This window comes from Melospiza georgiana, chromosome 3 (assembly GCF_028018845.1).
Source record: "Melospiza georgiana isolate bMelGeo1 chromosome 3, bMelGeo1.pri, whole genome shotgun sequence".
Lineage (NCBI taxonomy): Eukaryota > Metazoa > Chordata > Aves > Passeriformes > Passerellidae > Melospiza > Melospiza georgiana.
The window spans coordinates 23,023,862-23,045,487 of record NC_080432.1 but is presented as its reverse complement, the minus strand read 5'-3'; the positions used below and the strand labels follow the sequence as shown (position 1 = coordinate 23,045,487).

At 41.8% G+C, this 21,626-nt stretch overlaps 1 protein-coding gene across 1 annotated transcript; it reads left to right on the top strand.

Annotated features, from left to right (window-relative positions):
- Window positions 1-9,956: 9,956 nt before the first annotated feature.
- Window positions 9,957-21,626, top strand: GTF2A1L (general transcription factor IIA subunit 1 like). Its single transcript, XM_058019895.1, has 8 exons — window positions 9,957-9,977; window positions 12,303-12,426; window positions 13,794-13,849; window positions 14,797-14,890; window positions 16,020-16,606; window positions 18,473-18,745; window positions 19,568-19,657; window positions 21,519-21,626. Exons 1-8 carry the CDS (start codon window positions 9,957-9,959, stop codon window positions 21,624-21,626), a joined length of 1,353 nt encoding a protein of 450 aa, XP_057875878.1.

Here is a 21,626-nt window from a genome sequence, read left to right as displayed (position 1 = left end):
GACTTACTGAACTCAATAGCATAAAAAGGTCAAGCCACAGCTTTATCTGTGTTGCAAACCCCTGGATTTTCATTTGAGGCTTGCAAGACTCGTGATTAACTTTAATCAGAGTTGGATGAGGATAACAGGGAATTAACTCCATAGAAATACTGCTACACTGAAAGAAAGTTACTCTGTTTAATACATGGCTTTCAGTTTAAACTGACAATTAGTGCAGCCTAAGATTGAATAATTGCCCTGTTCAGTCTCACACTGATGTTCATATGCCTTGATGTCAGAATATTTAAAAACAGGCTGCAGTTTAATGAAAGAAAATTTGGGTTGTCTGACTTTTTTCCCCGCCATCAAATTCCAACTTCCTATTATATTGCAACATGCCAAACCAGAAATAACCAGGCTTCTCCTTTCTTCTGTGTTGTCTTGAGCATAACTTACTGACCAAATATTCTTAACTTTAAGACTCATTGCTAACATGTCCCATGAATGTTAGCTGCAGTTTTCTTAAAATTAGCCTTACTACTGGTAGTGTCAGCAGCTGATACTGCTCAAACATATGGGCTCTGAATTCTTTAGGCTACAAGTAGTCTAATTGTAATTTTGGGAAGGACAATGGAGATGAGGAACAGCTATAAGCTGTTGGGATGCATAAGCAGTGTCCAGCTAGCAGAAGGACTGGAGCTTTAAATAACCCATGAGGTGTTGGCACCATGTGAGGAGCCAGGTTTCACACGTGTCTGATCTCTGCTTCCCGCAGCGAGCGCCTGCAGCCACTGAAATGCTTCCAACTGCCTGGGTCACTTCAGATGCTGACATTTCACTAACATTTACTTCAGAGCAGTGTTTAGATGTTATCTGTGTTTCCTTCACAAAGGACCAGCAGGGTTTGGGAGATTTTGTATTTAAAACAGAAATCAATGAGAACAACTATTTTTATAGTGTGTTTGCCTTACTTAGTGTTGTATTTGCTGAAACCGACAAACTTTATCTTTGCATTCATCTTTCTCGTACTAATTGTATTACTCCAGGTAAATGGTACTTGATGTAATTTTGGATTCAAACACCCATTGAAGTCATTGGAAGCCTTTTTACTGATAAAATGAGGTCTGCATCAAAGTCTCTAAGAATAAAAGAGAGGCAAAAAAAAGAAGAAAGGAATAGTGGTAATGGTCTGTAGATGACTTTTTATGTCAGTAAGTAAGAAACCTGCAATGCCTGCTTATTCCAACCAGAAGAGAGCACAAAGGGTAAGAAAAGAGGTGTTACTGCATGCCACAGCAGAAGCTGTGCAGAGATGGAGAACAATGGTTCTGTTGCCCCTGGGTAGAAACTCTCAAGAAATGAGGATGATGATGCACTCCACTGAGCTTGATACCAAGCCTGTGTCATCCTTATGCTCCTGGCTTTGTTTTTCTCCAGATTCTGTATGACTTGTCCAAAAGTATTTTACATCTGAACACATATTTTCACATGTTACTTTTGGTTGTGTTTATTTTACCTGGCAGACTTCTTTGCTGTGGTATTGGTCTCCGTACTCCTATTTTGCATTTATTTGTCTTTTTGTTACTTAACACAGTAACTAACTGCTGCAGTTAGTAGTTCTTAGCAATAATTTTGATAACTCTGAAGCAGTGCTGTTACTTCTAATGGAAACTATAATTTTATTTGGGTCTTTTGTCAGTATAAGTGCAAAGAGATCATGCTGATAATCTTGTAATAACATTTTGTAGATTGCATATTGATTAAAAAAATAAAGTTGTATTTCAAACTAGCAGTTTCTTGTCGCCTTACTAGAAATGTATCAAGCTAGTTTTGCAATTACTGTAATTAACTGGTTGATCTTGATCATCAGGTATTGCAGCTCATAAGAAAGAGCAGTTCTAGTCTGTGAGTGGGGAATATCACTCAGATAAGGCTGGTAGCAGAAAGCTACCAGCAGATAAAGGGATGCACTAGATTACATTTATCATAGAAAGGTTTGGGGTGGAAGGGACCTTGCAGATCATCCAGTTCCAATCCCCCTGCCATGAATAGGGACAATTTTCCCTACACCACATTGTGCAATGTCCCAGCCAACCATGAACACTTCCAGGGATGGGACATCCACAGCTTCTCTGGGCAACCTGTGCCAGTGCCTCACCACCCTCCCAGTAAAGAATTTCTTGCTTACATCTAATCCAAACCTGCCCTCTTTCAATTTAAAAGATTCTTCCTTGTCCTAGCACTAATTGCTCTTGTCACAGCTTTTTGTAGCCCCCTTTAGGTGCTGTAAGTTCTCCCTGGATCCTTTTTCTCCTGCAGGGAGAACAGCCCCAGCTCTCCCAGCCTGTCCTCACAGGAGAGCTGCTCCAGCCCTCTGAGCACCTCCGTGGCCACACTCTGAACTCACTTCAGCAGCTCTGTGTCCGTCTTGTGTTGGGGCTCCCAGAGCTGGATCCAGCACTCTGGGGGCTTCTCACAATGATTTATGGCAGACCCTTTTCTGCCTTATTTCCTAGCAGTACTAACCCAAAGAATGCCGTGGTTTTTCCTGTTGAGTGCTCCCTCTGGTCTCTCTGGGGTATTTGAATATAATGTAGTGACAACTGTTTAAGACTTCCACAAATTTTCAAAGTCTGTTCTGTTACTAGGGAAACAGTGAGACCTCTGTGGGGAAATATGGGAATGAGGCAAGAGGTTTATGAGGCAGCATTCAAAGAATGGGCTTAAAGAATAAAATAACCATGCCATTTGTCCTGTGCTGCGGTGTCTGTAGCAAAGCAATCAGCTATTCTGGGAACCACGGGGAAATTGAGTTAACATCCATTTTCACTTCAGTGCTGTGCTATCCTTCAGTGAGCACCTGCAAATGGAAAGCAGGTGCTTTGCATCCAGCAAAAGTATGGTGCCCTTAAAGAGCTTAAACATTGTGCAATGTTTAAAAGTATCAGCGAACAACATGATTCAGGGACATGAAAAAAAATGAGATGGGAAATTGCTAGAATATAAGTAAAAACATGAAAACATTTATTTTGGGACAGCTTCCTAGTATTTGCAATGCCTTGTACGTGCTATTTTATAAGACTATTCTTTCCTTAGCAAAAACAACCAGTAATTTTTTACAATAACAAGCATAACATGTTGTAAGTGGTGCTCTTGCTCCCTGCTGAAGCCTCACTAATAAAAAGAAAAGAAAAGCACTGGCTCAACATTCTGCTTTGCCATCCCAAATCCCAGTGTGATTAGGTATTTCTGGCTGTGAGTGGGTACAATCCAGTATTACTTTGCACACCTGCGACGGCCTTTTTGGTTTAATTGAGAATAACTTTCACTTCCATTCCCAGCAATAAAAGCCCAAGGGGAAAAGGTCGGAAGCAGGGATGTGCTGGGAGTCGAGGAGATGCGTGAGGAGTGACCAGCAGTGGGGGTAAGAGAGAGGAATCAGGGAGCGAGCCGGGAGCCGGCAGGAGAGGGCAGCAAGCAGAGCGTGTTTGCACAGAGCTGTCTCTAAGGAGAAATGATGTCTCTCCAAGTCAAGTTGAAAAATTACCAAGGAAAGGGACTGAAAGACAGGAAAGTGCGGGGGAACCCATGCAGAGAAGCGCCTTCAAGGGAAGGTATTGAGAACAAAGTTGGGAATGGCTGTGGGTGGCAGGGTGGGGTAAAGAAGTGAATGGTCTCCTGGGGTGGGGAGGAAGAGCTGAAGCAGCTGGAGAAGGAGCAGGGGAGCAGGGGCAGAGCCGCTGCAGGTACGGCAGGTGCCTGTGAGTCTGATCGGGGGCACAGGGAGGGTTTCCTACCCGAGCAGGGCAGGGACAGGCCAGGCAGGGGACCTGCCGGTTTTTGGCATTTTTTTTCTACCTCTGTCGGACTCGGGATTGAAGGCACTTCAGACTCAGGTGTTTATTATTTCTTATCAATGTTACAGTCTCACACCAGTGAGTTCTGCAGTCCTTCATTAGCAAGCCACAAAATGGCTAACAATCTCTTCTTACAAGGTCTTTTAAGGCTAAACCATCCAATTAAGAAATGATACCTAAGTTATTTTCACTTTTAACCCCATAACTGATCACTCAAAGTCCTCACTGTGGATTTTTCTATCCAGTTACAAAACACCACCCAAACCCATGAAGAAGAAGGAAGAAGGTAAAGAAGAACAACCTGTCTCTGCCCTAAAACCTCCATCTTGGTTCATATGTATTACTATATTCTAAAACCCCAAACTTTTAAGTTTCCACCCTGTGATACTACACGCTTCTAACCAACTACACACCCATAATCCCAGTGCTATCAATCAATTTTGGAAGCTTGCTCCACAGCCTCAGGTCAAATGCAGTGCTCTCCTGGGAGTCAGAGCCTGTCTCTACAGAAAGTCTAAAATTCTCAGTATTCAGAACTCCCAAGAGGGGCCCTGCTTTCATACAGTGCATCCTGCCACTGTGCACCCAAGCAGAACTCACAGGGCCTGGAGCATCCTTGTTTCACACCTGCACCGCTCTTGGCATTGGTGACCAGTCCTCAGGACAATCTTGCTCATGCCATGGAAAGGACAAGGTCAGTGCTATAAGGAATGCAATGAAAATATCAAACAGAGCCCAGCAGTGAAGAAGGGAGGATTTAAAGCAAGAATTTAGGCATTAGCCTGGTGATATCCAGAGGTGAGCCACCACTGTAACCTTCTTGGACTGCCATCTGGAAAGGAACCTTCATGTGTCATCTATAGCATGGAGCAGATGTCACTGTCTAAATGGAAGTAATGACACCAGGATTTAGATGAGACTCCATCTGAAATGGAGGGAACCAACCACTGCCTGAACAGAAATGGGAAAAGGCTGTTTTAGCCCATGTAAATCCATTACTGAATCTCTTTGATGCTAATTATGCGATTATAATGTCAAAATGAGAGTGCAGAAAATCTGCTCTGGGTAGGCCTACTCAAAAGTGGAGCTTGGGGGTGAAAAGAAAAAAACCAAAAATGGAAAGGTGTGCACAGTTGTGTATTAGGACAGCAGGAAGCCCTCCTTGTTTTCTCAGAAAAGGCAGCTCAGGAATATGACCTTTAGCAAATACTGGGGTCTTCATATAAATGCTTCCCACAGCCAGTGTGACAATGAAGGTTACTCTGCATACATCTGAGTTGTTCTTTAGCGGAGTTAAATTGGTATTAATGAGGCAGTAAGAAGGACAGCCTGACTGCTTAGCTGTGCTTCAGCCTGTCTCTCAAAGGCACTTGCTGGGTGATTTTAGTGGTTGCTTGGTGCTGCAAATTCCACTGCTGCTGCAAAGGCCTGATGCAGTCACTCAGCTTTATTCCTCTTGAAATTGCCAAATGCAAACTTAGGCAGAGCAAACTGGCCTTGACCAAAACATGCTGCTCTGCTCTTATTTAACTTCACACTAAAACTGCTGGACTTCTGCAATCGTCTGCTCAGCAATGAACTTCCATCAGCCAATTCAAATAAGGAGAAATGATGTTACTGGGCATTTATTCTCCCATTGCACCCTGCCTCTGTGTGGTTCTGCACCCCCTGGAAGCTAATCCCTCCCCAGTGGAGCCAGGAGCAGATGAGTGGCAATTACAGACAGGTGAGGAAGGGTAAAACCAGATGGCAAAGGCAAAGGATTTAAAGAGACTTGAAGGCCAAGACAATGGACAAAAGAGGAGGGAGCTGAACTGTGGCTTTTTTAGGATGCAGGTCAGGAGGTTGGTATCTCTCTGGGAAAAAATATACATCTGTACATCATACCCAACAAAGCAGATAGCAAAGGAGGTGAGGGAACAGGGGCTGAGCACTGAGCCTGACACCAGCAGGAGGGTGACAAGAACAAGCCCAGTGAAATGACCCCTCCCCACACCAGGTGGCTGCTCTTTCCCTGTGAGGCTTTCTGTCCACATAAGGCATATGTATCAGGGTGAGTATTTGGGAGAGGAAAGGCTTGTTTCATCCTGAATTAGGCTTACTGATACTACACAAGTCTTTGGGCTTATTAAGGAGCTGAGATATACAGTACTATTCAGTATATTCAATCCATCAGACTGCCATTTTTATATAGCCCTTTGTACAGGTCAGAGCCCTTCCTAAACCACCCAATGTCCTGAAAATCTGTCATTGCATTGAATTAAGGGAGAGCTTTTTCTATAGTTCTGATAAAGTGGCTTAAATCAGGTAGAAAAAAAAAGAGAGGCTCTTGAAGAAACAGGAGTCACACATGATAAATGAAAAAGGAAGAAATCACAGGTCCCAGTATTATCTGTCTCGGAACTCTGAGGGAAATGATGGAGCTTGTAACAAAATCATGCTGTTAATAAAATTGATTATGAGGCTGGAGTGCCATATATCTATGAGTCAACAGCTGAAAACAAAGGGAACTCATTAGAGGATATCTTTAAAATGAAATTACACCTCTGCTCATGTCATGTTATCTCCATGAGGACTGCCTGGATTCTGCAGCCAGTTCCTGCTGAGAATGATTGCCTTTACTTGGAAAGAAAAGGCAAGATGGTGTTTGTATAATATGCCTTGAGGAAGAATTGTGCAGCCCTGCAGTTGTGTGGCTGTTCCTCTCCAGCAGTAATGCTGGATTTAAACAGGAGAGGGCATTCATGACCAAGCATCTGAGTGTGCTGAGGATTCTCTGTTTCTTAGAAGGGAAGACATTTGAAAATGGTAACTTTTTTTTAAATGATTAATAAAGGCTTATCATCCAAAAATAAATCTTCTCTAGACATCATGTACCAAAAGGAGTATAAATAATTACAAATTAAAACCTGTCTAGTAAACGAATGTTTGAGGTGCCCTTAAGCAGCACTATCCCAAAGGTAGACAAAACCCCTGAAAAATCAGGAGGGTTTGAACAGCATGTTAATATTTTCTTTTCTAAAACTTAAAGACACTACAATGGGGAGAGCTGGCCTGGAAGCTGAACCAAGACTGATGAAACCCCAATGCTGTTCTTGGGTACCATCTGTGAGCTTGGGCAAGATGTTTGGTGGGTCTGTGCCTCAGTTTCTTCTCTTAAAAGTGGGATTAAATGTTAAAAACTTCTCTAAGCATGAAAATGACAACAGTGTTGGCAGGACATGGACAGTAGGTTAAGCTCACCACATCAAAGCTAGCCAGTCAGTATGAGTAATGCTAGTCACAGATATTTTTATATTTTTCCCCTTGTTGAGAAATGACTGCATTTTTTCTGTGCATACCAGACTTTCTCACGGTGTTCAGCTGAGAGAGCTTGGATGAAAAGACACCTTCCCTAGGAATTTGTAAAATAAATTATACAAGGTGTGTTGCTAGGCCACAGATGAAAACAGAAGGGTCTTGGTTAGCAGGAAGTGGTCTCTCCATCCTTCCCTGTGCAGCTTGGACAGCTGTATTCCCATTCCTACTTTATCCCCTGTGATATCTGTGTACTATAAATAGGTTTATCTGCTGTCCCAGCATGAAGGGAGCTGGCATGACCTGGTGACAGGCCCGGTGCATTATTCAAAATCCACAGGGTATAATTTAGAACAGATGGGGGATGCCCACAGTGCCTTGTGGGAATGCGAACACAGACACATGCTGTCCACCTCAGGTAAGGATAATCTGCTTTGGTCTGCAAATTTTCCTGTGGACATAGGCAAAGTCACCTGACCACCATCTGAGACAGCTGAGCAGTCCTTTGGTACCAAACTCCCCAGCTCTCCTTCTTTTGGAAGTTAGGTGTACAAACTGCTCTGATTCTAAGGCACTTTGTAAACCCTGAGATAAACAGAGGGAGGTAGGAAGCAGGGAGCTCATTTATGAATCCTCTCCCTGCACTTGCACCTTTCTAGAAGCCCTGAACAGGCTTCTAGAACGTGAACCCTGCATGCTGGCAGGGTGATGGCTCTGGGCCAGGTCTGGCTGCCTGATGAGGAGGTGGCAGCCAGCTGCAGGATCCCCATCTGCGACCTTCAGGGCCCAGCAAGAGCCTCAAGGCTGCAGCTCCTTCCTGCTATCTCTGCTGACATGACAGGAAAAAAAGTCAGGAGAAGAATAAGGACACTTTTGGTATGCACTGGCCCAGGCAGTTTCAAATGAGCACTGTGCTTTAGGAAAAAATATGGTTTATTATTTAAGTTATTCTGTAAGCAAAGCAACATGGCTTGCCTTTTCCTCACAATGATGGAGGGCATACAGAACAGCTGAATATGCAACTGCTGTTTAATTCAAGACTTAAGCAGTGTCATTAAACATATTTCGTTGCAGAGAAAAATTACTTCAATAGCAAATTGCATTTGTCTCACTTGCGAAAACACAGCTTATTAAGGGTGTTGCTTCTTCTATTTTGTAGGTGTTAGTCTGGCTATTTAATTAAGGGTCTGACAGTATTTTCATTAAAATATTTTCATTTTTCAGGATGTGTAAGCCTTAAAAATTAAAGCTTAATGGGTGAGTCTCCTTTTCCCCAAGCCAAACAGCACTGCAACGACATAGCTACCTAAAAAATGAAAAACAAAGGAAAATGAAAGGAAAAATAGATTATATTTCTAGGTTCTCAGAAGCCTCAGGGCAACACCGACCGAAGGTGCATAAAGACCTAAGTATATATTCCCCTGCACATATGAGATTAATGAACATTTTTCCAGATTAGTAACTGCTAAATTAGTAGATCTCTGCATTAACATATGAACAGATTGCTGCAAATGTAAGCAATAATTGAGTAGTTGTAGCAGATTGCTGCTGCTTAACTGCAACGCTTAGCTTCAGCTCTCCCCGTTTAGAGGTAATCACGACTTCAGGGTTTATTAGAGCAAAAATGACATGTGTTTGCAGCCAGCTCTCCTGGGTGCATTCCCACCCCAGGTAAATCATGGGTGATGCTCCAGGCTGCACCTTGGAGCCCAGACCAGACAGTGGCGGCTTGCCCTGAGTTTTAGGGTCTGCCTTTAGCACGATGTCCCTGTTATGAATAAGAAGATGACTAGGCCAATATTCAAGCAACAATCAATTTATTAATTAATATGGTAAAGTATGAGCGATACAGTGCTGGGTACAGTGGGGAAATTTTCCCTCCAACTGCACACTGATAGTTGAGGCTTACAGGTATTTATAGGGGTACTCATCAGCTTTCTCAGCAGTTTCTATTTCAAGTTTTTTTTACATCACAATTCTATACACTATTGTGATTTAATTTTTCTCAGGATATGTCCCAAAAGGAGTATCCCCAGATGGTGGTGGTCCGGTTTCCAAAAGAAGAAAGACGAATCCCATCTGGTGGGGTCCAGCTCCCCAGATGTGGCTCACCTTTTAATTGCAAAGACTATAAATCTCATTACAGTGATGTCCAGCTTCCCTTGATCAAAACTATAAATCCTTGAGCTGATGTTCATCTTCCTTTCTCAAGCTGTTTTTTTCTGCTTTATTAAGAAGTGAGATAAGCATATTTCCTTTATATATATTCCAAAGCTATAGTTTCAAGGATACAAGCAATATTCTAAAATTATACTTCAAAAGGTTATTATTGCAGAACTCTTTAAGGATTAACTACAAGCAAAAAGCAACTTTAATTCCAATGCTCCTAAATCAACTAAGGTTAACTGCAAACAAAAGATAGGTTTAAAGGCCTTCTTCCATGCTTTACTTTCCTCAGTCATTATTAGAATTCGCAACTGTCCCATTGTCGGGACAGGTACATACATTGCCTGTATGTACCTGACACGAAACACAGCTTGGTATTTCACATGGCCCAGAGTCGGCGGGGCTTGGGGTGTGCGTGCGAACAGGGGGCCGGCGGGGTTTGGGGTGTATGTGCGGGGCACAGGAGCCCGGAGGGCCGGCGGGGTTTGGGGTGTATGAGGTGCAGGAGCCCTGAGGCCGGCGGGGTTTGGGGTGTGAGGGGCAGAGGAGCCCCGAGGGCCGGCGGGGCTGGGGCAGGGCCCGGGCGGGGCCGGCCGGGTCCTCCTGGCAACGGCGCCTTAAAAGCGGGCGGGGGCTGAGGCGGCGGCTGCCGCTGCTATGGCTCACGGCAGCCCCGTGGTGAGTGCCTAGGCTGGGCTCGGTTAGGCTAGGCTCAGCTCAGTTAGGCTAGGCTAGGCTTGGCTCGGCTCGGCTCGGCTCAGTTAGGCTAGGCTAAGCTAAGCAAAGCAAGCGGGGTCTGGCCGCTCCTCCTTGCGGGAGACGGGATGAGCATGAGCAAGTCGCTTCCCGGCCCCAGCCTGGGTGGGAGCCGCCGCCCGTTTGCTGGCGCGGGAAGCCCAAGGGCGACGTCGAAAGCTTTTTTCTTTCTTTTTAAACTTTTAAAACTTTTTTCTGTTGAAAATGTCCGTTTGTGGGCAAAAGCGTCGTGGCAGGGGTTGGCCCTGGCTAGCTGCGGGGTGCGAGGGACACCTGCTGCTTTGGCGGCCCGGCGGTGCCAGGGAGGGCGGCGGAGGCCTCTGTGCCATGGCGGGGTCTGCCCGCTGCTGCCTCTCCCTTCCTGGGGCTGCCTCTCCCTTCCTGGGGCTGCCTCCAAGGACGGGAATCCCAGGAGAGGGAGCCTTGGAGGCTTTGCTGGAATGGGATGTGGATGAGCCCCTCCTGCCACCCCGCTGCCCACGAGTAGAACCGGAGATGGGCAGTGCCCGCTATGGATGGCCTGGTTCTGGCGAAGGAATGTAAAGGGATTCAGCTGGAGTACAATAGTGGCTGTGCTGTAACCATTTTTCTCTAATTTGCAAGCATGTGGTGGTTGAATTTTACAGTTGCTGTGTGCCGTTTTTATATAGCACAATAAATATTTGTACTCACTGTAGCTTGGCAATCCTGGGGAGAGGAATAGGCCCGTTGGAAGATTTACATTTAGATTCTCTTCTGGATTAGCAGTGAAGGCAGAGCATTTGACATATGGGCTGATCAGCAGCTTTTAGTGTAGAGATACAAGAGGAAATTTTTTTTCCCTTCTTCATCTTTCTAGTATCCTGAAAATGTCCTGGGGGACTCCTTGGAGGTTGATAACCCCTGATAAGAAATTACACTTGAGTAAGGTTATTTTAAAGTAGTTGTGTTGGTTGCATTTTCCAGAAAGTGTAACATGTTACTTCTTAATCTCTTCTTTTCGTTGAAAAGAAATTGTCATCTGCACGTTAAAACAACTTTGGATTAGTAAAATATTGATATTTAAAAAAAATATATTATTAATCCAGAATCTTGTGAGGTTTCCTAAAATATCTCTGCTTCATTTTTCACCTTGTGTAGGCTATTCTGTGGTAATGAGAGTCAAGATTAATAAGCTTTAAATTGATAAAGGCTCATTATCTTACATTTGAATTGGAGTGTAGGAATCTTGAAGCTCATGTGTATCATGTCCAGGAATGACTGGAGGATTAGGATTTAATCACTGATATCATGGGCAGAAGAAGGAATAAAATGTTCTATTGGAGTCCTATTGTAATGTAAGAGGAATTGTCTGCATTGATAAAAGTAGTGTTCAAGTTTCCAGTTAGGTTACTATGCAGCATCAAACTGTTTCCACAAAAAAAAATAAAAAGTCTCAATTACTTTTTGAGGGTTACTCACATTCTGCTCCTGATGGAACTGGCAGGGTTCATTTTTTAATATTTGTGTTATTAGTTGGCCCTTAGATTAGGAGCAATGATTGCAGTATGATACAATGGGGTTAGACAAGCTTGTTTGAAAATACAGCACAGCAATGGCTTTTGAATGTTTCTAGGATTTTCTTAAGCATTTACCAAGTTACTGGTAGCCTAAACAATAATTTGAAGCTCAAATCCAGTATTTTTTTTAGGGTGTTAGATTTAAAAGAATGAGTGGACTTGCTGACCTTTGCATTTGTCATTCAGTTTCTGAAACTGATCTGTTCATGCTGTTCAGTTTGTAACAGCAATTTGTGAAGTGAGATTAGACTTTGTGCTGTCTTTTCAAATGACTTAATGCTCATCTTAACTTGCAAACATTTATTTTTCCCTAATGTAGCCTGAGCTATACCAGTCCATCATCGAAGATGTGATTGAAGCTGTGCGGGAGCTCTTTGCAGAGGAGGGTGTAGAGGAGCAGGTTCTGAAGGACTTGAAGCAGGTTTGTTGGGTCCCCTTGCATTAATAGCAGTTGTGTTTGTGTTGTCTTTTTCTGTCAATTTCTTTGCTCTCCAAAACATGCAAACTTTTGCCCTGGCGTAAGAGTTACAAGCACCCTGTGAGAAGTGTGGGGGCTCCTGGGAGTTGAAATTGGTTCGTTTTTGCTGCCCTATTTGTTGGATACAATCAGTCAATTTACTCTTGGAAAAGCTGGGAATACCTGATTATCTTTTTTGATGCAGTTTGTTTTTAAAGCTGATGTTTGTTGACCTTAATAATCTTGCTGCAGCTTTGGGAAACAAAGGTGACCCAGTCTAGAGCAACAGAAGGCTTCTTCAAACACAGCCACTGCTCTCCACGGTTCAGCCTGCAGCTGCCACACAGCACTCACAGCCTCTTGCAGACTTCAGCAGGTCAGGTGTTGTTGGACACAGTGCATGCAATTTAAGAATATCTCGTTGACTTAGGAATATTTTTGGAAGACTTGAAATAATCTTGGTTTGTGTATATATCTAGTTTAATGTGGAACAGTAATTCTTTGAAAGCAGGATTTGACCAGTAAATGATGAATTAAGCTTTAATAAATGAGTAGGATTCTCTCTACGTGCTTTTGATCAGCTGCTCATTTCCAGTGGCAAAACATACAGAGAGTTTTAGCCTCCTTGTCTGCAGTCCTCCAAGTCTGAAGTGCTTGTAGCACTTCAGTTGCAAATTCATCTGCAGGGTTGAGCTCCTGCTTCCCCTTTTAATGTGTGTCCTGATGTGCAGGGGTTTTATGGCTCGTTTGTGCCATGCAGTTCTGCTGTCAGGTTGGGGCTTAATCTCCTTCTCAATTTGTTAATATGTAATCCCTTGCTCAAACAGAAGAGAGGGAGCTTTTCAGTTCATCTTTCAGTTAGTTTTTCTAAAAGCAGCATTCCTGTTGCAGAGGAGTACTTGACTTTCACACAGTCTCTGACATCAGGACCTATTCCTCTTAATAGAGTCCAGCTGAGCACTGTGGTATTGTTGTGGTAGAGTGTGGAACTCAGCTGAGACTTATCCCAAAGTGAGAGGCTGTTAGGATCTTTGCCCATGAAGGACAAAACCCCATATGAGATGATTTAATGAAAATCCATGTTGTAGTGTATTTCAAGCTTGGGCAGGCATTCTTTATCAGTGGGGTTCTTCACTTTCTTCTTCCTTTCTTGTGTTTGTTTTTTTTGGTTTTTTTTACAGTCTTCCTAGCTGAATGAGCCATTTTTGGAGGCAGGTGTTTTACTAGTTCCATGTGACTAAAGGGAATAAATATACTTTTGTGTTTGCAGGCTACTGGAGGTTTTATATTTAATGAGCCTTTCCTTCTTACTCTTAAGTTTTTAAAGGGCAATACTACGGCCAAGCAGTGTGAGTAAATCCATTTGTTTCTAAAAAGGGGATTTGAATTGCCCCATGGCTAGAGATTTTCAAAGCACTTAGGGCTACCTAAATTGCTTGCTTCTAAAAGCCCAGGAAAGTTTTCCCTTTGCCCTTTTTTCTCCCATGGAATTCAGTATTGGGTGGTGTTGGAAACCTTGTCCTACTGTTCCTACTTTTAGCATAATTGGATTTGCTCTGCTGTGATAAAACTACTTGCATGGTTTCCTCAAGTTGACAAGGCAATACTTGTGCTCACTAATGAGGATGAACTGAAGTTAGATTTCTTTAGTTTCACCCATGTTTGTTGTAAATTATTGAATGATAACTGTATCCAAGAAATTAATGTTTTTGTAAAGTGACTTTTAAATTTATTTTTTTGCAGCTTCTTATGTCATCCAAGCTGGCCGAGGTTTTCAGCATTTCACAGCAGCAAAACTGGTATGTGGCTGTAGTGATGTTTTACTTCAATTTTCATTATGTTGGACTTCTAAGTTTTTTAAATTGTTTGCCAGTTATTAATAGGCTTCAGGAGGGAGAGTTGTCACACTGCTGCTTCTGTTGGAGCAGTGAAAAAGGATGGGCTGTACCAGCTGGTTCTGCAAAAAGTGAAGCCAGAAATGTTGGAAAGATACAGCTGCCTGTATTTAGCCCATAGGATGAAAGTGTAGTTGAAATGGCACAGCTATATAGACTTTTAAAAAGAAAAAATTTATTACTGATTGTTAAAATAGTGCATGGCTGGGAAATACTACCTCTAGGGAAGCTGGGAGCAGCATTATCTGTGAGGTGTAGAAATCATCCAGAAGGAAAATGAGTGTTTTTATAGTTGACAAGTTTGGAACTCTGGGCATAGCAAAATTTCTTTGGGGAGCAGCCACTGATTGCCAGGGCTTGATGAACTTACTGAGTGCCTCCTGAGCCTCAAGCTAAGTAGCTTGTCAAGTTGAAATATAATATTGGGAAGATGTTTGTGCATTTCCTGATTGAAAAGTTGGATTTCCTCAGAAGAGCTAGATTGAAAGGGAGGTGTATATCCAACCCTTTGCTTCCCAGGAGGAAGAGAGACTAGGAAGTGACTTCACAGGCAAAAAACCTGTGCTGTGTGGAGTAATGCATAAACTCTGTCATTGCAGAATACTCTTCATGGGTGCTTGAGGGGATTATGGAAAAAGTTGCCTTAACACAAAGGGAGTGTGATAGCTGGAAATCAGGAAACACCTGGGGCAAGCTGTTGCTCTGTCAGTGCAGAATACTCTTCATCTGTCTAAATCTCAGAAGCACGATGCAGCTTTCCAGTGAAGATGCCCTCCCTCCTGTTTCCCATGGATACTCCAGGAGTGGCACTCAGTGCCCTGCCCTGCCTAAGCCCAGCTCTTGTGTTGCAGGGCCCCCCACGAGTGGGTGTGACTCTTGCTCTCCCTTCGTGTGTTGCTTACCCTTTGCAGATGCCAGCTGGGGTGATGCTGCAGCCAGCACCAGGTAAGGGTAACAGGGGCGTGTCAAGCCTTGCAGGGCCCTGGGGATGTTGAAGGACAGTCCCAGGGACAGCAGATGGAGCAGATGAGAAGTTAAAGTGTAAGGTAGAGGCAGTTACCCTCCTCTTTGTACTTTGTTTTTGTAGTGGCTGTGTGGGGAAGTAACTGCAGTGATTAGTTGGTGTGTCAGTTTTACAACTCTTAACAAGTGCTTTCCTTTGTCAGCCCAGACACAGGTATCTCCTTCTCCCTGTCTCTCTGGGACAATCTTCTGTGCTTTCAAAAAGCTAAAAGCACTGTGGTGCTTCAGAGACAAAATTGATTTCTTATTCAAATAAAATTCAACTATCCATTAACCTTTTTGATCCTGTTCTTTTGGTGATAACACTGCTTGTACAAAAACTGCTTGAATGTTTTGGAAAGCTTAGTTCAGTCATTGACTCTTCTCTCAAACAGCCATTCTTTGATGAAAACTGACATCTCTAGTTATCTGTTTCAGGCATAATTCCTGATGTCATGAGACCTGTAGACTGGTACCAGTAACTCTGTCTGTGCGAACATGTGTGTATGGGGAAAAGTCAAATTAAATTTGGAACTTGTCTTCTAAACTTGGCATCTCAATTCTGACCCTGATAGTAATAACTTTAGGCATTCAGTATTTGGAGTGGTTTTCTTAAGAAAAGATACATAAATTAGGGTTTGGTTGGTGTTTTTAAAAACTAAAATTAGTTTGAACTTGCCCTGTAGCTATGGACTAGTTTACTGTTTTATTTTATATTCCTTAGTTTCTGAAATTACATGGAAAAGTTAAAACCCAGGGTATTTATTTATTGATTTATTTAAAATCTAGTATATAGTTAAATTATTGAGCTTACTGACACAGGTACTGCGTAGGCCAGACCCAAAAAGAGGTGTTAAACATGATGGACTGGCTGGAAGCCATGATTCAGAAAGCTTCTGAATGCCTGATTTTCCAGGGCTGGAATTGTGCTTGAGGAAAGTTTTGCTTTGCAAATGTCCTTTTTCTCATAGTTTGTCCTGGTGTTTGCTCTTGCTTTTAGTGGGGGCATGTCAGTGGCCTGGATGAGCCTGTGGTTTCACCTGCTGAAGCAGTTTTGAACTCCTCTCTGCAGGGCAGCTTTACAAGGTGAATGTGCCTGTTGTGGTCACACAGGCCTCAGGAGATGGAAGCCTTCTCCACTGCCCTGTGCAGCAGATGTTTCATCCCCTTGGGCAAGCTTCAGTTCTGCAGGCCAGTGTCACACAGCTGAGTGCATCTGCTGCCCATGCAGCTGGTGAAACACTGCAGCCCCAGGAGGCTGCTCTCCAGCAGGCTGTGCTGTTTAAACCAGGCTACGTGGAGAAACAACACCTGGAGAACTCTGCTCCCTTGGTCCAGCAGCCTTCTGTGAGTCTGCAGGAGTATGAAATTAATGCAGTGTTGAATCAGTGCAGTGAATCCACAGAAAAATTCCAGCATGACAACCTTCACACAGCTGTGTTTACTCCAGAATGCTCTGAAGGACTTTTTATTGATGAATCCTTGGCAAGCAGCTCGAGCAGCGTCCTGCTGGATGTGGAGGGGCAGCTGGACATGGAACATCCGGAGCTGCTGCAGCAGCAGGTGTCTGATGATATCATTGACCTGATTATTGCAGGGGAAAGCTTGGATGGAAATGCATTTCTGAAGGGTCAGGGCAGCATGGCTTCCTCTGACAAGGTAAGGCTTTTGTTTCTCAGCTAATGGAAATACATCTGTTAGAGGGGGTTGTTTGAACACATTTCTAAGTGACAACTAGCTCCTCTAAATGAGAAGAACAAAAGTTGTTTTGATTTTATGGTTCAGTCTTAAGCTTGTTTAGAATAGCGGTTGCTGACTGCTTGTTTTTACATTAAGAATTTGTCAAAACTACTGCTAAAATACTGTGATTGATGAGAATAACAATTTAAAAATACATTCTATCTATGCATTACATTTTTCAGTATTAGACTTATTGATTACTTTTGGGGTTTTTTGTGACTAAGCAGACATGAAAGACTCCTTGAGAACTTCCATATCATTCTCGCATGATCTGCATATGGATACTGGTCAATTGTGAGCAAAGTGCTTTTGCAGGATCAGCTGGGATTAATTTTATCTTGTAATGTGTGAAGAGCATTAAAGATGTATTGAGAATGCATTCAGGATGAAAAGTCAAATTTGATAAGTGAAAATCTCCTTGAAGAAAATGTATTTCCTTGGGGAAAAAGTCCTGGATAAACTAGAACTCAGCTAGAGCTGTGTGGGAAACTTGAGTGATTTTAATTAAGAAGCCTCTTTCCTGACCTCATCTAATTTTAGTGCCTGAAATGATTTGCAGATGTTTGAAGTTCAGGCTGGCTTGGTGACTTTGAGTTGTAGTGCTCATATGTGATTGAGACAAATTTATTAAATGCAAATTTAATGACAGTAATGCCAAATGTCTGTAAATAGAAAGTGTAATGTTGCTCATCTGAACTCTGATGGCAGCATGATGAAGGCTGTCTGCAGTGAGAATGGGAGGTCAAAACAAAGTGTTCCTTTCCTGAACTAGAAAGTGTATGTGGATGGGAATTAAGTGCTACAATAAAGATTTAATGAGAAACTGAAGATGGCTGAAACCTTAAAGCCCTTTTATGCTCCTGTGAATGCTCTGTTTAGGAATTTTGTCACTTTTATGAACAGCAACTTGAAGTACTGAAATATTTACTGTTGCTCCCAGCTTTTTATATCTTATTTAAACAAAGCATTTTGAATGAGTTCAGGGAGAGAGAACAGTTCCTCTTGACTTTTATTTCAAAAATTAAAAATGCTATTTTTGGGGGTGAAGGAGTAGCTTCCTTTTTTGGTTTTTTTGGGAGGGTTATTTTTTGCAATAGAAATTATAAGTGTCCATTTGATTGCTGTTTTTTGAGTACAAGGCTGTCACAAACATCTTTTGTGAAAAATCCTTTCTTTAGGATTTTTCCTTCTTCTAAGAAGCTAAAGCCTCAGAAAGAGAATGTAAACAATGGTTATCTGCTGCTGTAGAGTGCAACAAGTGCACCTGTGATTAACCCATGTTCCATGTTTACAACTGAGAGCCAAAGACAAGCTCTCTCTGAGACAGAATCAAGGAGAGCTCCTTTATTAATTCATTCTTTTTTCTATTCTTAGCTTAGCAGCTTCTAAACTTCTCTCTCTATTCCTTGTAGTATAGTCTTAATGTAACTTATATCATAAAATAATAAATCCGACCTTCTAATAATAAAGTCAAGATTCTCATCTCTCTCTTCACCCCTGAAAAACCCTTGCAAACCCTGTAACACAAGGGTGTTTAGAGAAAAGGGTAAGAATTTTTTTTCTGTGTTGCTGAGGAATATTTGACCCGGGTTCCATTTAAATTAAATGCAATGCAATGTTTACAAATGTACTCAGGTTTTACGAGCAGCAGGACCTGAAACTCCCATATTAGTGCCCGTGGCTTGTTGATAGAAAACTGTCAGGCTTTGTGCTGAGCACGGGGGTGTTGGTTCACAAGCTGTCCCTGGTCTCTTTCCCCGCTGTCCCACGGAACCCGCGGAGCAGACGGAGTCTGATTTACCGCTGGAGAAAGATCTCTGCGGTGACATTGAAGGCATTAGTCAGCTCGATGGCACCGGGGACGTTTCTTCCAAGGAACAAATACCCCATACCAAAGATAAAGAAGAGAACGAGTTCATTGGCTTTATTGATTCAGAGGATCTGAGAGTTCTGGATGATGAGGAAGACTATGATGAAGAATGTGACAGTTCTTCAAACATAGAGTCCAGCGGCAGTGATGGGGACAATGAAGACCTCCAGATAGACATAGTTGAGGAGGTAATTTACTTTTTAGCCTTTAGAAGCACATAACAGTATTAGATCTCTCAACTGTTGAATTGTTGGATCTAGAACAGTTCCTGGTTAGTTTGATGCAGGACATGCACAGCGAAGTTACAAACCTCTGGAGATAGGAGGTGCTGCAGAGAAATTACTTGAAAGCTCATTATGAGAAATATGGAAAAATGAAAAAACTGTTAGAAAGTAATTTGTTTATTGGATGAATTAAAATACTTAGCTATCAGAATTAAAGCTGTATTGTAGACCCCTGGCCTCAGTGGAATGGAGCTTTTGACTTAAGTAAGATATTATTTAAAGAATTAGGTTTAGTTAAGATCAGGATACAAATCTAAGCTTCCTTTCCTTCTAAAGGACCACAGGGAATTAGACACAGAAAAATGTGATACAAGAACTTTGTTCTCTCTTTAATCCCCTGTGTTTCTTTTAATGCCCTAGGTTTTCCTTTTACGTAAAGATATGCAATTTTGTATCCTATGGGTTTGTTCACAAGAACATCAATTTGTAGCATTTGGACTTTACATAAATACAACTTGATCAGTATCTCAGTTACTGAATGCTGCTTTATCACTTAGCAGTTTTGCTTTTTTGACCTGTGTTTTTGTTTAGGGTGTTTTGGGTTTTGAGAATGCAAAGGTGTAAAATGAGGTTTGGTGCTTGTAAATGAGGTTGGTGCAATGTGGACTTCACAGCCTCCAGGTCTTGATTTTTGCAGGGGTAAGTTTATTGTTCTGGGAATGTTTAATTCCAAGTACATTCAATGCTATTCTGAAAGAGTGTATGAACCAGAATTTTAATCTCTAGGACCCCTTGAACTCTGGTGATGATGTCAGTGAGCAGGACATTGCAGACTTGTTTGACACCGACAATGTGATCGTTTGTCAGTATGAAAAGGTACAGTAATACACTTTTATCTTTGTTCTTTAATCATCCTAAATAATACCTGCACAAATCCATCTCTGCTCTCCTGTCAGTGCCTTTTGAAGGAACTCTAATGCTGTAATGGAGTGTTTAAATGATGTGTTTAGCTGACAATAGTTTGAAGGCTTTCCTACTGTTTTCTGAAAAGAGGATAATCGTAATGGGCTATTAAAGGAAAAGGGAACAACAAATCTGGCAAAATGATGATTTGTAAAGATGCAAAAGCTTGTTTATTTCCTTAACTTTTAAGTAAGATCAACATCTCTGTGGATGTATGTAGGCATATTCAGCTGGGAATTAAGGCTTTTATAAAGGATAACGGAAAGAGAGGTGTATGTACTTTCTTTTTTTTTTCTTACTTGTCTTTGTAGTGCTCACTGAGAGATTTTCCTACCAGAATTTTGTTGTGTCTGAGAAACAAAGTAGTTGTTAAGTGCCTTATTGTCCACCTTCGTTTTAATGTTTAAAATTCAACCTTACTTTGAGCTCCTGAAGATCAAATCAAATCCTTTTAGCTATTGCATGGTTTTGGATGCTTACATGTCAGTAATTTAAAAGAGAAAAAAAGGGCATGTTTTAAAGCAGATATGGAAAAATGTGTCTGTAGTTTAAGAGTGTGCCTTGACTTTTTTAAAAATATTATTTCAGAAGTACCTAGAGACAACTTTGTGTGTGTCTAACTAGGCCCGTCTTAATGATTGTGGTTTAGGAAATGGAGAGGTGCTAAGAAAATTGTCTTCATAAAACTGACAGATTGACCTTTCCTGAGACCAGTTATTTTGAAAAGTTAGAGGGATATGTGTGGAAAATGCCTCTGAAATGAAGCTATTGGTGCCTGTATTGTAGTGAAAGGTACACCAAGTGTTGCAGCCTCAGAACTCAGACATTACAGTTGCCAAAGGTAGTGCATACTGTTATCCATAGCAAGTTTTGTCTGAAATAAGCTGAAAAATTGTCTGAAAATCTAAAAGAAACTACTAGGAAGGTCAGCACTGGGCATGCCTTACAGGAAATTTAATATCAGATGTTATTAGAAAGTGAGAGTTACAGAAGCTGGGGGAAGATGTTGGTAGCTTTCCCCTTTGCAATACAGATTTAATAAAACATGTAGGCCCAGAAGAAAGTAGATAAAACCAGTTATGTCTGAAGTTTCCTTGTTACCTTTAAAACAATGTTGTTGATAAAATTGCTGTCCTGTTTCTTTTCTTTCTGGAATTGAAAACTCATGCTGACAATTCAAGGAATTTTCCAGGGATATTTAAAATTCCTTCTTTTAGTATTAAACAAAACTTTCTGGAGTATGGATCTCTTTGCAGGCATTTAAAAAGAAACAGAATATGCAAATTATTTCTTACTTTAAAAAAAATTAAATAGCAGTATTTGCTTTTAAGCCAAGTTTTGGTGCTTTTAGGTTGTTCCTAACACCTCTGTGCCTGCAACATTGCATTGCTATGTGGAAAAGAAAACATTGCATTTTAGTTAAGCTACACTGGTTTGCAAGGTGTGCTGTGTTTTGGGATTGCCCTGTCACTGTTCTCTTGTCCTGCTGGTGTTGAGCTGTCATGGGTAACACTTTTTGGGGGGAAGTTGTGGGATAGGAGAGTGGGACAAGATTCAGGAGGTTTCTCTCTTGGGGGGGCTGGGAGTTCTTTATAAACAATTGAAGTATAATGCTTCCATTGAATATTCCATTGAATATTTTGGGTCATAAAGATTCTAAAATAAAAACCAGGTGTGTAAAACAGGCTGTGCTTAAATCTTGTTGGTTTTTTTTTAGTCACTGGTCTAATTTATATTTTTGATTTCATTAATTTTGATTATTATTTTTCATCAGATACATCGAACTAAGAACAAATGGAAGTTCTACTTAAAAGATGGAGTGATGTCCATTGAGGGTAAAGATCATGTTTTTGCAAAAGCCACTGGAGATGCAGAGTGGTGA

Bases quoted from the DNA above. Each gene is read 5' to 3' on its own strand.
- GTF2A1L (XM_058019895.1), top strand. From the start codon at position 9,957: ATGGCTCACGGCAGCCCCGTG. The intron at 9,978-12,302 runs GTGAGTGCCTAG...ATCTTGCTGCAG, and splicing joins TGGCTCACGGCAGCCCCGTG to CTTTGGGAAACAAAGGTGAC. The intron at 12,427-13,793 runs GTCAGGTGTTGT...ATTTTTTTGCAG, and splicing joins CCTCTTGCAGACTTCAGCAG to CTTCTTATGTCATCCAAGCT.